Raw genomic sequence first — 17,269 nt, forward strand, 5'->3', positions numbered from 1 at the left:
AAGCTGTGATAATTCAAATAGTCCTTTTGTTAGGACTAAAGAGTAATGATTAAAATTAAGTGACCCATAAAAAAGGTAACAGGTGAACTAATCAGAAGCTCTTAGTAGGATGGGGGTGCCCTCTATTTTTTGGGGACGTGACAACAATGGGAGACACTATTGGTTACACTGGGAGGGGATATAACTGTCATCTAGTGTGTAGAGACCAACTTTTATGAAACACAAGACAGTTTGGACAAATGTAAAATGTTTAGCTTTTAGGTTGGGAAACTGATAAAGCAACGAGAATGGGAATTACTCTGCAGTAAACAGAGGAAATGACTGACCACTTCTTTGATGAGGACTTGTTCTTCTCCACACCCTACATTTCCTTTTAATTGGAGGTAGCCCAAAGAGTGTAACACTCTTGGTCTCTCCTCTCACTCACTAACAATTCTCTTGTGGGGAGAGAATGAATGTTGAGTTTGGAAGAGAAAACAGTGTGTGCAGTGCAAACTATTCTTCTCGCTCAAAGAGAAATAATGCTCTGCTCTACTGCCTGCCATGGGGAAAGGTTCTTGCCCACTTGGGAAGACGGATCTGCAGTAGTGTATGTGATGTCTGGAAGCTTACAAAAACAGGACAAAAGTATTTACTCTTTTACTACTGTCTTCTTTCTTTCACCGATATGCTTATGAGATTTCTTCATACCACTGCATGTTGCAAGAGTTTGAACATTTCCATTGCCATATAACTCTCCACTACATGAGTAGTCTATAATAGACAGTAGGAACTATATTATATCTGAAATTATATCTTTTTGCCTATTCCAAATAATGTTAATAAGCCCTTTCTTATGCAGGTCTTTTGGTGCAAAAAAGCAAATATTTCCTCTATTTCACATGCAGTATTTTCAACTCTTAGGCACTAGTTACATGAGATTTTCTCCTTCTCAGGCAAATGTAGCATATATTGAGAATTACAGAATTTAGGAAGGGAAGGGAAGGGCCGTTTACTAGACGTACTCAAATCTCAACAGTTTTCAAGAACAGGCACTCTCTGGCTGTAAATATGAATGACCCTCAGCACTGGGTTAAGGGGTGGCCATCAACAGGATCCATAAAAATATAAATGCACCCCCTTTACCTGGTTAATTTATTTTTCCACTACAACTGAAGAGGTCTAGGCAAAAAAAGAAAATGTCATCACCAGATACGAAAAGATTTTGTTGTTCAGCTCCAGTCCTTGCATTGGAGATAAGGCTTGTCCAGGTACTAAGGAAGAAATGATGTCTATATGCACAGTGTACACTGTACTGGGCAATGGTGATGAAATGATACAAAATGACAATACTATTTATAAAGAGGGGAAGGAGGAACAAAAGAAGAGATGAAATTTCCTTACCGTGATGAACCCTATGATGGCTAGGAGTATTAAGAATCAATTCCAAGGGACCAAGATTAGTGATGACCTGTATAAAGAAAAAGAATATTCAAACACATAGTAATCATGAAATGTATACGTAATTATATAAAAGTACGCACTTTCAAATCCTAAATAGGTTGCACATGGGCGAAGAGCTACTGCAAATTTCTTTGGGTTCAAGTTCAGAGAGAAGTTTCTCTACAACCTGGGACTTATAAGATACCATGCTCATTACTATTTGGAGAGATAGTACAATAGCAAGATTAAGAGGTGGACTGTTCTTCAATTCCCAGATCCTTGCAGTCATTATCTACTGCATCAGGATGATGACGTTTATTCAAATAGAATCCTAACTAGTTACTTATCCACAGACACTCCATCCTAGAGGCACAGTTCAAAGTCAAACAGGTAAAGAAGCCTTTATTTTGCAAGTAAACATCCCTCAGAATCTCATCAATAAGCCTCTTAAATGTTCTCTCTCAACATTTTTCAGTAAGAAAGCCCTAAACTAAGAATCCACGAATTCTAAGGAATTTAGAATTTAGATAAATGTCATTAAAAAAAAAAGAGCAGGACTTGTGTAAATCATTCAGCACACTATGCAATTAATATTGGGCAATATAGGGACTCTCTTAACTTTCGATTATACTATTCTTCCATCATCCACAGCAGATAACAGAATAATTTTCCATATCACTATCTCAATGAATATATTATTTGATAGAGTAAATACACCGCTATAATATTTTAAGAAATGACCTATACAGTTAACTTCCAATTAGAGGATGTATCAAACATAAAGAAATAATTGATGCTTGAAGGAAAGGAATAACAGCCATTGAATTTTGCAACAAATCAGTGCTATGGCCATAGAAATGGGGAGATGAGGCTGCTTACAATGGAATGATATTTAAGACACGTAACAACCAACCCAGTATAAGGATCTTCCTTAAATACTGATTTGACAAAGCAAATATAAAATAGATTTTAAAGGCAATGAAGGAAAATTGATTATAAACAGGGTATTATATAATTAAAAATACCACTGTTGCATGTTACAATAGCATTTGTATTGTTAAGATAATGTAAATTTTTAGACTCGTATTATTGAAGTATACATGATATATATTACATATCAAGTTAGCTTTTGCAACAATGTATTTGGCAATGAAAAAGAAAAAGAATGCCTGATACAAATGAATCAAAATCATAGTGATTTTTAAATCAAAGTGATGGAAATATCTAAATATATCCTAGTAGTATCTCTTCTCTTCTGAATGTTTGAAAACTCTTCAGTTAACTTTTTAGAGCAAAAGAAACTGCTACTCTAGTAATACACAATCGTGTTCAACCAACCAGTTGAAAATATTTTAACACATTCCTAATGCCCAAACATACTTCTAGATTGCAACACTTTATAAGGCAAGGTTTAATCAATTTTTGACAATCTGATACTAAAATACCCAATTTAGAATTACTCAGCAAAGTGAACAGCTGCGGTAGCCCCAGTGACCTCAGTTTGTGAGATCCTGTAACTTCTTGAAGGGCTGTCACATAGCAATGATGCATCCTTCCACAGGGAAGGTGCCCCTTTGTCTTCTTTTAAGACCCATTGTTTACACAACTGAAAGAAACAGTCCTTGCCACCCGCCCTGTGGCCCAGTTTCTAAGGGTTCTGTCTCCATTAGGATGGAACAGAAATATTTGCAAGGAAAATACATGTAATTTATGTTTTCTACTTTAATTTAGGCTTCCCTTCCTCCCTTCTTTTTCCCCCCTCCTCTCTTAATCTGGAGTTCTATTACCATTTTTAAAATTATTTCCAGAGAAATATACAATGAGCTCCAACAGAATTTTCAGTTAATTCATAAAACAAAAGTCATTTATACATGAAGAGCTATCTGTGTTTTAATTCCATGGATTCAAAATACTATGAATACATAGCCCTTATGTCAGATTTTATTCATATGAAATAGGGCACAAAATGTATAACCCCAGAGATGCAGTATTAATGATGAGAAATTGGGAGAGGAATAAAAATAACCCCATATTTTGTTGGACTACATTTCTTTCTACTTAGTAGGAAAATATTGTAGAGAAGAATAGTGACAGAACAGGATAGTGGGGTTTCTCAGCAGTCAGAATGTTGAAATCTGATGCTTTGGTCAGGCTTTGTATCTCTGGCAGCAGACCAGATGGGAAAGAAGAAAACCATTTTGTCCTTGTTTGTCTCTTTGGTGCCTAACATATGTTACAAAAACAGACAACAAAAGGGGATGGAGGAGGCTACACTGACTGGCTTCTGCTACCCAGATGCATTTCTGATCCTTGGTCTGGCATATGTGCAGTTAGAATTAAAGCCACACAAATGGTGAGTGCATTCAGATGACTGGAGCGTTGGCTGAGTGCATTTTTTTAATGTAGCGCTCTTTACCTCAAAGAAAATCTTTTGCTCCTGCAGCCTAAAAGATGGTGATATCAATATTGAAAGTTCCTCTTTTTTTTTTTTTTCATTTTGTAATTTAAAGCCAAATACAACACAGGCAACCACAGTTAAATTTTCTGGTAGTGTCTATGACTACCTTGGAGCTGGGGCAAGACCACCACCGTGGGGGAGATGATTCATCATTCAGACAGCCCAGCCAGGAGCTCTCTTGTAGAAAACCCTTCAGATTCAAAGTCATGAAGAAGTCATTAATAATTAATAAGGGTTGAGCGTAACGACTTAATTATCGCCCACTTTTGCAAATTCAGTCATTTATTAATTCAACCACATCTAGCTTTGAATCACTTCCTGAAAATATGTTACTGTGGAAATTGCAGCTATTCCCATTTTTAAAAGAAGTTAGCTATTTGTCTTGTTTTTTTAGATTTACATGAGTTAATTCAAATTATGGAATTTTAGAATATAAAGAGGGCTTCAAAATAATGTAAGTCCAATACCTTATTATTTTAAAAACAGCAAAAACTAAAGCTCTATAAGTTAAATTACAAGAAGGAAAATGCTAAGGTCATCTGTTTCAGTTCAGCAATCTATTTTTCTATTTTACTATTTTTAAGAGATAACAGCATTTTTTCACAAAATAAAAGCAATTTAAACTTTTCGAATTTTAATAAAAAGTAATAACTATTTTTTTTTTATTTTCAGTTAAGACAATCCAAGTATTTATAAAGAACCTAGAGATTTCAGCTTCTAAAAAAAAAAAAAAAAAGCCCTGAGGGTATTTGGACACTAATGGGGCTTCTTCAGTCTATGATGCATGACTCTGAGTGTTGTACCCTGCCATCCTGTTGGGATTCTGTAAACTGATGACAATGGATACCTATAAATGATGTAGATAGACTTTAGAAGGTAAGATCATCCCAAATTTTATGAAAATCAGACCATGGGTTATTTTTCTGGAAATAAACTACTATTTTTATCTTATATTCAAAAGGATGCCTAATATGAAGAGGTTAAGAATGAGTGTTCTAAAAAAATGAGCATTAGATTATGTTTTTGTCCATTGTTATTTATAGTATGTTTTAGTTCCTGTATTATTAAAATGTGGGTGCTGTTTACTCACACAGCTTCAAAAATTGCAACTTAAACATTTTTCTGAGTAGTTCTTGAAATCATTCTTTCCAAAGAGATCATTTCTCAAACTCTTAATTTTTATTATAATAATTTGTTATAAATTAGTAAATAATAAAAAGAAAATATTTTAATAATTATCTCAATTTACTGATAAACATTTTTATGGTAGAAATTTCCTGGACCATTTGCTGGATTGGGCACAAATTCCTCAGTTTCCCTCTACAAATCTATGGTGAGGTTGAGGGAGATGAGTTAAAAGTAAAAGCACCAGAATAAGGCCATGAAATTCAGCTCATCATGTCACTTCTCCTTATCAAAAAACAGATTTAAATGAAAGGTCATTCACAGTAAACAAAAGAAAGTCCAACATTCTTGGAATTCAAAGTTTTTCTGCCTTGTGAGAGATTCATTTCCAATGTGCTTTTTCTTCTGCTTTAAGACCTTAACTTCCCACATTGACCTATTAGGATACTGTTTTTATTTTCGGATTTAGTTAAAGGACAATTTTCAAGCACTCTTCTTTTTTCTTTCATTTTACATTTTAATTATTTTATTGAGGTAATTTTGGTTTATAACACTGTATATGGTTTATGGGTATATGTTCACACCTCTCCAAATTTAGGACACCAAACCAAGCTCATTACCAAAGTACCAAAACCCCTCCCCCATCGCATATTGAACTCCTCCCCTCCTTTGCTCCCTATGCCCTACTCTCCTCCTAGGTTAGCCTCAATTTCTAAAATTATTTTTAATAAGTTTTCTATTGTTAACATAACTATATGACTTTGGGGTTACATTTTTATACCTCCACAAATGCACATGATTCACTTACCCTCCACAAATCTCCCATACCAATACTCTAACCCTGGCCCATACACGACCTTGTCTCTTCTTTCTCTCCCTTCCTCACAACCAGTACATTTTTCTGGTAACCAGTACATTTTCCCAAGAGCTTAAGAATTGTTTTTGATGTGCTTTGGCAGTATGTATATTTTTTTTGTTGTTATTTGTATTACACAGATAAGTGAAACCATCTGATATCTGGCTTTCACTTTTTGACTTATTTCACTTAGTATAATCATCTCAAGGTCTATCCATTTTGTCCCCAAAGGGACTATTTCATCTTTTCTATTGGCTAATTAGGATTCTTTTGAGTATATAGTTCACAATTTGTCTACTTACCTGTCATTGGGCATTTAGATTGGTTCCATGAATTTAATAATTGTAGGTAGTGTTGCTGTGGACATGGGAGTGCATATATCTTTTCGTATTAGTGTTTTCATATTCTTTGGGTAATAGCAGTGATAACAAACCAAATCCAGCAATATATTATGAGAATTACCAATTGTGATCAAGTAGGTTTACTCCCAGGGATGCAAGATTGATTCATCATTTCAATCAATGTCATTTACCTCATCAACAAAAATGGTAGCCTCAGTTCTGCAGTTAGATCTCTGCGCATGTTTGGGTTTAGTTATGATGAGTTCTTTGTTGAAGTGCTCTTGGTTTTTCCTAGTGAAAATTTTGTTTTGCTTTCTTTGGTTACCTATTGAGGTATTAGTGATTTTTATGTAATGCTGCACTGTGTCATAGAATTCTGACAGAGGATTCCAGTGCACAAGACTCAGAGTGATGTATCAGAGACTGAAGAAGCCCCATTAATGTCCAAATACCCACAGGGTTTTTTATAGAAGCTGAAATCTCTAGGTTCTTTATAAATACTTGGACTGTCTTAACTGAAACTTAATTAAAAATCATGTTCATTTATTGTACTATATTGTAATTTCCAGAAGGATAGAAACTAAACCTCATTTTCAAGTTCCTCACAGCACATACAACTTTGCCTTGCATAGAGGGTTTGCTCGATCAGATGATATGATTATATTGAGTAGATAAATCTACCTCCCTGTCCTTCACCCACTCATGACCCACTCATGCCTTTAGTAGTGAATATACTCCCAGGGGACACTTGGTAACGTCTGGAGATATTTTTGTCACAACTGGGAAAAGTGCTACTAGACTAATGAGTAGTGCGCTTTAGTGCTACTAAACATTCTACAATGTACAGAACAGTCTCTCAAAATAAAACTATCTGGTCCAAAATGTAAATTATGAGGAGACTTAGAAACTTTGGGTATGAATTTCTTGTTTTGCTCCAGTACTTTGGAGTTTAAGAGGCACGCATTTTATAATATCTGTCTTCAAATATGGAAGTTTGAGGAAGAGGTGCATTAGGGAGTGAGTTTAGTGATTGTTCCTAAGACTAGGGGCAAAACATGACTCTAGAATGACCTCAGAGTTTACAGTCAGGAAAGGAAGTCCAAGCATGGTCTTTGATTTAGTGAATCGAGAAACTAGTATATATAGCTAAAATGAAGGGACTGACAGAACAGATAAACAAAACCCCAGAAAATCATAGAGGCTAGATGTTGAGATAGTTGATTTCTGGTGATAACTGGCAGGTTAATTTCTTGAATTATTTTTATGTTCTCTAAGTACAGGCTTATGTGGACTTCAGTTTCAATTAAAGGAGCCACATGAAACATATATTTTTTCCTATCACAAAAATTGTTTTTATTTTTTAAATTCTTATAAGTCCCTGCCCCTTCACATGAAGTCACACTTTGAATAAGTAGAATGTCTGAGAGACCTAAAAGATTAATGAATTTCCCACTGCATCTACAGTTGACTATTTAACACCACAGGGGCTAGGGGAATCAGTGTCCCCACCCCTTAACATCAAAAAATCTGTGTGAAACTTTTGACTCCCCAAAATCAGTTCATAAGAAACTTACCCACAACTTACACAGCTGATTACTATCTATTTTATACATTATATGTATTACATACTTTATCGTTATAATAAAGTTAAGTTAGAGAAAAAAATTGTTATTTAAATAAATCATAATGACAGAAAAATACAGTTACGGCACTTACTGTATTGATTGATATTATGACTTCATGTCATTTGCTTATTATAAGAATATTAGCATATAAAGGGACCTTCATAGTACAAGCCCCTGCTGTTCAGGAATCATCTGTACTTTATCCACCTGGAATAGTTTGTTCTGAAAATCAATACACTAAGTATATATAAATCAAATAATTAAATGCCTACTATGTACTGGCAGCAATGAACTCTTTCTATGACATAGTTCTCAAGAGTTTTCTGACTACCCTTCATTATTCAAAAAAACATTTTAACTGTCTTTCCTATTGAAATGGAAAATCACTTAACGTTGAACTCTATAAAACATCAAAATATTCTAAATTAATGTCTGTTTGAAGTTATTTCTTATAAAATTGACTTACTCGATGGCACACATTTCTTAATTATTTTCTCTGACGCATGACTAGGAAAGAGTCTAGTCAGATTTTCATAGTTCAATTAAGAGTTCAGAAATGATTACAATGTTCAACTTGAGAATGAGACTTGCTGTCAGCAAAAATATTCAGTGCATCAAAGACAAAAATATTTTGTATATTTGACTTGCTCAAAAAATTGCATCCTCTCTCCTCACTGACTCTTGAACTTGGGAAGAGACTTTCTAAATCTAAAACCAATAAAAAAATCCTAGAAATCTAACTGTAGAATTGAAGCTACCAGAAGGGGAGGCTACAGAGGAAGAGCAAAACGGGGAAGGTCTCAATGGACTTCGGTGGAGGTCTATGGGTGCCTCAGTGGTGGGTGCGGCATGGTAACATACGCATGAAAAGTGTGATCTTATACTTCTAAATCACATACAAGGTTGTAAACCAATGTAACCTCAAAAACAAAGAAAAACAAAATTCACTTCCTCTATTTTGTCAAAATTTAGAATAATATTGGGGATGTCACATTATATTTCTATCTGTAAGTGTTACTAAAAATATCACATTATGTTATTGAAAGACCTTAGGAAAATTTATAGCCATATACTTTTCAGAAAGAAGGCATAAGCCTATAGTTAATTGTAATGTTCTTCAAAATAAGAGATGCTTACAAATATTCATGCTTCCTGTCTGGAAAGGAAAAATCATAATAGGGAAAACATGTCCCAAGCAGCATGTTTTTTACAGTATCCTCATTATTAAAATAAATGTGCTAACAATATGATAAATGCTGAGGAGTGCCTTGGTTGGGACTGAAGTGAAATAAAATCTCTGTAGTAAGAAAATGCCTGCATTCAGATGAGCATAGATTAGAATGTTAACTTTGAATCTAACTGGTCAAGACTTTTCTTTACAGCATCAAACATGATTGATGTTCCAGAGAGGCCCCTACAACTGTGGGCCTCTGGTTTCCACTGCAGTAAGTATTTAAAGGAAATACAAGCCAGGCCCTAAGACATTTATTGTCTGATATAAAAATCACTGTCATATTATATTTAACTGAGAAAGATATGTTTGAAGTGCACTCTGAAAATGGCAAAACTTTTTAGGTAAATTAGTGGCATGACTCAATGCAAACTCATACTAAAATTAAATGTACTAATAGTTATACCAGAATTAGTTGTCTTTTTCCTGGTCAATTTTCTTTCCTTCCTCCCTTCTCCCTCCTTTTCTCTTTCTTTTCATTCTTTCCATCCTTACATTCTCTCCTTCTTCCTTTTTCATTCTTTTCCCCTTTCTTTATCATCTACAAGTCTATGTATGTATACATGTATGTACATGTCTATCTATCATCTAATGTATTCAGGTACATGTGTATATAAAAAAATTTGTTTTCTCTTTTATTTGGAAAGACCTTTTACAATTAACTATAAGCTCATGCATCTTTTTGAAAAGAAAGTGTTTATAAGTATTTTTATCTTTCAATAATATAATCTATATTTTAGTCAAATTTATAGATAAAAGACTTAAGGATTAAGACATTAATTTTCTTTTATACATTTATCCTATTAAATATATTTATCATGTGTATAAATCTATTCAATGCCAATCAATTATATTATATGTACTAAACTACAAGTAGAGGTTTTCTACTAACATTGAAAATAATCTGTTTTACATCATTAAAACCTGTATTTATCTATCAAACTCTTATTAAAAGTTACTGTATAATCAGCTGTATGCTCATTATGCAAATATTTGTTGGATTTTTATGGACTTTACTAGGTTGTAGAGTGAAAAAAATGAGTAATACACAGATATTTTCTGTAGTAAGCTTATTTATAGTCCAGTGGGCTTTTCAATAAAAGGTAGAGGTATTTCAGGAAAAAAAAAGGTTCTATAAAAGTTAATTTTTTCATAGAATTTTATTCTTTAGGGAAGGATGAGCAAATCACTTTTTACATTAATTGATATTGCACAGAACAGATATTTGAATTGATAATGAAATTGAATTTATAAGTGGCACAGGAGAGTTAGCAAACTAGAAGTTAGAGGTACAAGTTGAAAATTATCTTTAGTTAAGTAGCATGGTTTTATCTATCTTCCTGTAGTGCAGCTTTGCAAACAATCCCATTGTTTGTTCCTGGAGAATGTTGTAGAAAATTCTCCCTTGTTCATAAACAGTCCATTAACTAAATGCAAAATTAAAATAACCTATGTGGATTTTATTTATTCATACATATTTGTTGAGTGTATATTTTATGCAAAGCACTGTGTTAAGGTCCTTGGAAAGCACAGAGTGGAACAATGGAAATCAGAATTTAGTAGTAGGCAGTTTAGCTATTTCTAACTTCAAGGTTGAAGAAGAGAAATTGTCAGATTTCACTGCTTGAATGTGTATAGGAAAACGTTTTTCACTCTTAATAAAATTTATAGCAAATTCTTATTGAAAGTTTTAGAAAAAGGATGAAACCCATGAATATTATAAATTAACATATTAAAATAATTTTACTTCTTGTTCTGAATGAGTTGATATTTAAGCACTCATTGTTTTCCTTATTAAAAGCTTAATCAATCTGAACATTTATGGATAAATTCATATTGTAGAGCATCTGGTGATGAAATGTAAAAATAAAATCTTAATTACATTCCCCACTAGTTCTGCTGTGTTAATTCAAGACAACACACTCAAGTATTTAGACAGATGGCAGTGGTCGCCATATTATCCTCTGATTTCTCTACAGGGAAGGAAGAAAAAGCAGAGCTCTTAGGATATGTGCTTGTCTGCCTAGTTTCACACTTTGAAATCCTCGACAAATGCTGATTTATTCACAGCCAAGTGTTTTCCTATCTGATTAGGCAGTTTTCTACTTCAGTAAGCATGTAATATGGAGGTAGCTGAATTTCCACACTGAGGAGTGAAAAAACAATATTTATAGTTTGGAAATAAAACAATCTGGAGGAATCAGGACTGTTGGGATCCTGAAGCGCTTCATAGGGAGTAAATTTCTGATGAATCTGTACCCCAGGGTTAGAGTTAAAAGTTTAAGGAAGAATGAGACTAGCCTATGTTTATACAACAAACAACAGCTTTAAAGGACTAAGTCTATGATAAATTAACTTGAAGGATAATTCTTGTCACTTATAATTGCATTATTCCTCAAATAAGAAGACAAGAGCTGGACAAGTTTGCATTTTATTTGAATTTGTCTCAGCTTACAAGTTCAATAACACCTTTAACGTTTCCTTGGAAAAATGAATCCAAGTAGCTATTGAATGTGTTCTTTTCAAGGGAGGTGGACTCCAAGTGATTTTTTTTTTTTAACATCAATAAAATTGACAGAAGAAAAATGGGAAGCATTCATAAGCATAGCCATCAAAACTTCATTTTCATGTAACACCTCTTCATATTTATGAGTTTGGGCACTCACTGAGAAAAGGAGCTGCACTATTATTAGTAGTAGTGACATCTATTAAAAGAAGGAAACTGATAAATTGAGATACGAAGTCATTCTATTCAAAAATATAAATGAGGCAGTCTTGTAATGAATGTTGCAAAAATTCCACTCATTTTCTTTTTTTTTCTTTTATATATATTTATTTTAATATTTATTATTTTTACATTTTTTAGACAATATTTACTTCCCCCAACCCCCTCAGATTGAGTCCCCATAGAATTTCTTTCCCCAAGGCACCCATGCACCATCACCACAGTCCCCTGTGCTCCTCCCTCCCTCCCTCTTACCCCTCTCCCTCCTCCTCCCCTGCAGTAGTCTCTGGTTTATAATTGTCTGTCTTTGCTTTGTTGTGTTTTATACTGTTATTTTTTTTTACACTGATGTCTTATTTGGTTCCCCTATATTCCAGTTATAAGTGAAACCATCCGATATTTTTCTTTTTCCTTCTGGCTTATTTCACTGAACATACTTCCTTCTAGCTCCATCCACGTTGCTGCGAATGGCATGAGTTTACTTTATTTGATTGCTGAATAATATTCCATTGTGTATATATACCACATCTTCTTCATCCAGTCATCTATTTTTGGGCATTTGGGTTGTTTCCAGGTTTTACCTATTGTAAATAGTGTTGCAATATAAATAGGTATACAGGTGCTCTTCTGAATCACTGTTTTTGTGTCATTTGGGTAGATCCCTAGCAGTGGAATTGCTGGATCATATGGTAGTTCCATTTTTAGTAGACTGAGGAAACTCCAGACAGCTTTCCACAGTGGGTGGACCAGTTTGCACTCCCACCAGCAATGTAGGAGAGTTCCTTTTTCACTGCATCCTCACCAACATTTTTTGTTGCTTGTTTTTTTTTTGATATGTGCCATTCTAACTGGTGTAAGATGGGATCTCAGTTTGGTTTTGATTTGCATTTCCCTGATGATAAGGGATGTTGAACATTTTTTCAGAGGCTTGTTGGTCATTTGCATTTCTTCTTTGGAGAAATGTCTTTGGAGTTCTTCTGCCCATTTCTTGACTGGATTGTTTCTTTTGTTTTTGTTGAGCCACGTGAGTTCTTTGTATATCTTTGTGATTGTATATCTCTGTGATCAGTCCCTTATCAGCTGAATGGAGTGCAAAGATTTTTTTCCCAATCAGTGGGGTGTCTCTCTGTTTTGGTTAACGTCTCTCCACTCATTTTAAAACTGAGTACTGTGATTGTCATTATGAACATATTCCCTATTTCAGGGATAGCTTGTAATCAGCAAGCTTGGTAACGGATTACCAAGCATATATGGAGCACTGTCTAAGCACTTCATACTTTCCAGAATAAAACAAAATATGCATTTCAAGTTCATTGTTTCAAATGTCAGATATTTTTATTATCACCCATTATAAATGGGTTTGTTCTATAAAAATAATTTATAAATACTAATCTTTTAGAGTCAAATATTACAGAATAAAATCACAAATCTTATAAGTTTTCAAACAGATTAGAATCTACAAAGACTTGTTTGTCTTAGTATATGCCATTAGTATATATTTCTTGTAAGGAGAAGCTAAAGTGAATCCCTTCCTCATTTTTTTAAAATCAGTACATCCTGTCTTAGTTTGTTTGTGATGCTATAACTGAATGCAATAAACCAAATGGTTAAAACCACAAGCATTTATTTCTCACAGTTCTGGAGTCTAGGAAATGCAAGATCAAGGTGCCACCAGATTTGGTGTCTGATGAGAATCACAGTCTTGCTGCAACTTCTTTCTCTCCCACTGCCTTCTTTTAAGGACACTAATCCCATCATGAGGACTCTGCCCTCAGGATCTGATTACCTCCCAAAGGCATTCTTTCTGAATATTACTGTATTGGGGATAAGGGTTTTAACATATAAATTTTAGAGGAACACAATTCAGTCCAGTGTACATCCTCTCTGATCCAAGGCTTTGCTATGGGTACTTGTTTCTCTTTGTGTTCCTCTGCACACACATGTATTATAAAGGTTGTAGTTAATGCCATCAATTCATTAATTAATTAAAAATATATATGCTGGGCCTTCCTGGTGGCAGAAAGGGTTAAGTCTCAGCACTATCAAGCTATTGCCAGCCACTGCAACATGAGTTCGATCCCTGGCTGGGAAGCTAACCAACATGGCAGAGCAGACCACTCCTGTCTCATCCGCTGCTTCCCTCAGCACTGTATTTCAGTAGATCTGGCTGTTCTGCTCTCCACTCTGTCTCACCCCCCACACCCCTACACCTCTGGCCTACACCCCAGTCCTTGTATGCATAAATAAAATAAATAAAAAATATACTTGCTGATTATCATCCACATTCAAGATAAAAGGAAAATAATGATGAACAAAAACCAGTCTTTGTCTTCCAGATGTTTATTGCCTGCATCTATATTCATGGTCATCAAAATTTACCATCTTGATGTTCAGTCTAATTTTTTGGGGATGCTAGTTCAAATTGCAGGATCCTATCTCACTCATTATAAATTTATATTATGTATTTCTTAAAGAGGACCATCATTTTATATCTTGAGTAAGACCATAGATAATTTTGAAGTATGCAGAGACACACAACTGTAATAATTCCATCAATAATTGCTCTGAATTTATGTACTAATTCCAACATGTAGTAATAGTCTTTTGACTTTTTCATTATAACTAGTATTTGCTGAAAACATATCATGCCCAGACTATGCACTTTACACATATTATTTCATTAATATCCATCACAATCTTACAGGGTGGATATGATTACCTTCACATAACAAGTTAGAAGGCAAAATCAGAGAGTTTAAAGAAGTTTATGAAATATTCACATACATTTCATAAACATTTCTTGAGCTCCAATTCTGTAGATATTTCTTAAGTTTCCAAGAACACAATGGTGAACAAGATAGGCAAGCTGCCAATAAAGTATAAATTTCCCTTTGGTTGCAAAACCTATACTCATAATCACTATGTCTTACTACTCCCTTGGTCCTGAATGATCTCTCTAACTCAGGCAAATAGACTACTACATTATTATTTGTGTCTGAGAATCTCAACTTCCAGTCCTTTTATAGAAGCCATTTTGTATGTAACCAGGCACAGCCAGGGTGGAATGATAATACACTAAAAGAGCCATTTTAAAATGGTGATCTTTTAATTTTTAAATAGTTTATTGATGAGTTTTGGCAAACTCAATAAAACTTAAAATTCTTTTTTATTTTCTTTCCTTTGAGAGTCATTAGAATCAAACAGATTTTCAAAGGATGCAATGACCGAGAAAAATGTTAGCAACAGAGCAGCTAATTCAAGTCAGACAACTGTAATGGCCTTTTGCCAAGTATACAGTAGGTGTTAATGAAGCATTTTTTTAAATATATAAATGCCAAAGAGATGTATATATTGAAAGCATTTGGGAAAATGCAAATTTATACATGAGTAAGTAGGGTGGGGTGAATTATCATAAAAGGTAACTAGATGAGAATGAAAAGTTATTGTTAGGGAGAACATGTATAGAAATTAAAGATAAAATATAGGAGAAATCAAGAAGTCGAAGTGATGCCAATATTTGATATTGATATTGTTTTTAAAGATGAACAGAAACAAAGAAGAACAGCAGTTTAAAGACGGGAAGAGTTACCCCGAAACATGCTTGAGGTACGACACTGACTGAGGATGATGTCCAGTTTTTCCTATGACTATGTAAAAATGAGACACTGGAAATAATGACCTTAAATCCATAAACAACTTTGCATTAGAATTACAGACTAAAGAAATGATCACTTAGAGACAATATAAAAATGGTGAAGCAAACACTAATCTCAGAGGTCCACTGTAGTTCTAACTACAATAGTCAAGCCATTGAAACAACTTAAGTGCACAATGACAGTTCACTACATTTAAAAGGTATTATATATACACACAATGGAATACTACTCAGCTGTAAAAAAAAATAAGAAATCCTTGCCATTTGTGACAATGTGAAAAGAACTAGAGGAGATTTGCTAGACAGAGTAAGTCAGGAGAAAGGCAAGTACCAGATGATTTCACTCAAATGTAGAATACAGACACAGAAAACAAAGGAACAGATAATACCAAACTAAAACAAACTCCAGAAATCTGACTATAATATTAAGGACATCACCAGAAGGCAATGGTAGGAGAGTGCTCAATGGTCTATAGTATAGAACTATGGATGTTTTGGTGGTGGGCGTGGTGTGGCAACATACATCTGAAAAGGTGTGAACCTATCTCTCTGTCTGAATCATATATAATATTATAAACCAAAGTCACCTCATTAAAAAAAATACAGAAAAAACTTAAAGGAAATTAGTCATAAGTGATACAATCGCAGCAGAAGAATAAGAGCTATTTAAAAATAAAGAAGTAGCAATAACTGAAAAAAAATACAATATATGATGTAAGAAATCCACTTAATGTGTTTGTAACAGCATAATGAAAACAACAAGTAAAGGAATAAGTGAAGACGAAAATAAATTAACAGAAATAATTCAGTCAAAATAAAACAGTGACATTTAAAAAAAATTACAGAAGTTATTGATCTGTGACTCAATATCAATTAGGCTAAGAAACTTGGGCTTGGAGTTTCGAGAAAGGAGAGAGACAGAAAAATAATGTTTAAGGAGAATATGGTCAGGCTTTATTTCCCCCAATTTAATTTAACATGTTATATACATGAATGCTAGACAATAAGACAAGATGTAGTGATAAAAGATAGGAAAGAAAGTTGTCTTCAAACTAAAAAGATAGGAAAGAAAGCTGTCTTTAATAAAAGACCACAAAATAATTCATAAGTCCTAGAGATTTTAAAATTAATTCTTATATAAATGGTACACATATTTCTTCCTGCAAAGCTAATCAATAAAATGAGGGATTTATATCATATATGACAAATAAAACAATGGAGAAGTTCAAAGTTAGAGTAAAAATAAAAGATCAATTTATTTTCAACATAGGCAGCAAAGTAATCCAAAGGCTAAGCGTAACTCTCCCCCCGCCCCACCCCCCCCTAGTAAAAGCCCTAGCTGACTTCCCTTGTTCTAACTGAAACATTTAAGATGACATGTGGACAGTTACTCAATTATGCTGGGTCTGTCCTATGTATACAGGAGGTGCACATTTCACTATTAAACTTTTATATGGTACTGTCATTTATTAATGAATGATGGAATGAAAGTTTCACCATAAATGGTGTTGGAATGAAAAGATAAGTCCATGCACAGAAATAATAAATCATGATCCCTACCAACTACAAATATACAAAAGTTTATTCAAGTTTATATATCACAGAACTGAAGGCCAAAATTAAAACTCTACAGATTCCAAAAGAAATCCCAGGGTAATTGTAATAGACAATGATTCCTTAGCAAAAATACAAAACAAAATAGACCCAAAAATTCCACCAAATATCGATCAAAAAATAAAAAGTGATAAACTGTTATATTTAGTATTTCTTTTTACCAAAAGTCACCAGGGAAAAAAGGAAAAAGGCACATGATCAACAGAATGTATAAAAA

The 17,269-nt window shown here is 33.8% G+C and overlaps 1 protein-coding gene across 1 annotated transcript in view; it reads right to left on the reverse strand.

The window, feature by feature from the left end:
* AGMO (alkylglycerol monooxygenase) overlaps nucleotides 1-17,269 on the reverse strand; it is a gene marked incomplete at both ends in the record, with an annotated part of 280,550 nt that overhangs the window by 148,624 nt on the left and 114,657 nt on the right. Inside the window, one exon of the mRNA XM_084230587.1 lies at nucleotides 1,384-1,450. Within this exon, the coding sequence (XP_084086713.1) occupies nucleotides 1,384-1,450 (67 nt within the window). The remainder of the gene's footprint in view (nucleotides 1-1,383; nucleotides 1,451-17,269) is intronic.

Source organism: Talpa europaea, assembly GCF_964194135.1.
Source record: "Talpa europaea genome assembly, chromosome: 3".
In the NCBI taxonomy this organism is placed as follows: domain Eukaryota; kingdom Metazoa; phylum Chordata; class Mammalia; order Eulipotyphla; family Talpidae; genus Talpa; species Talpa europaea.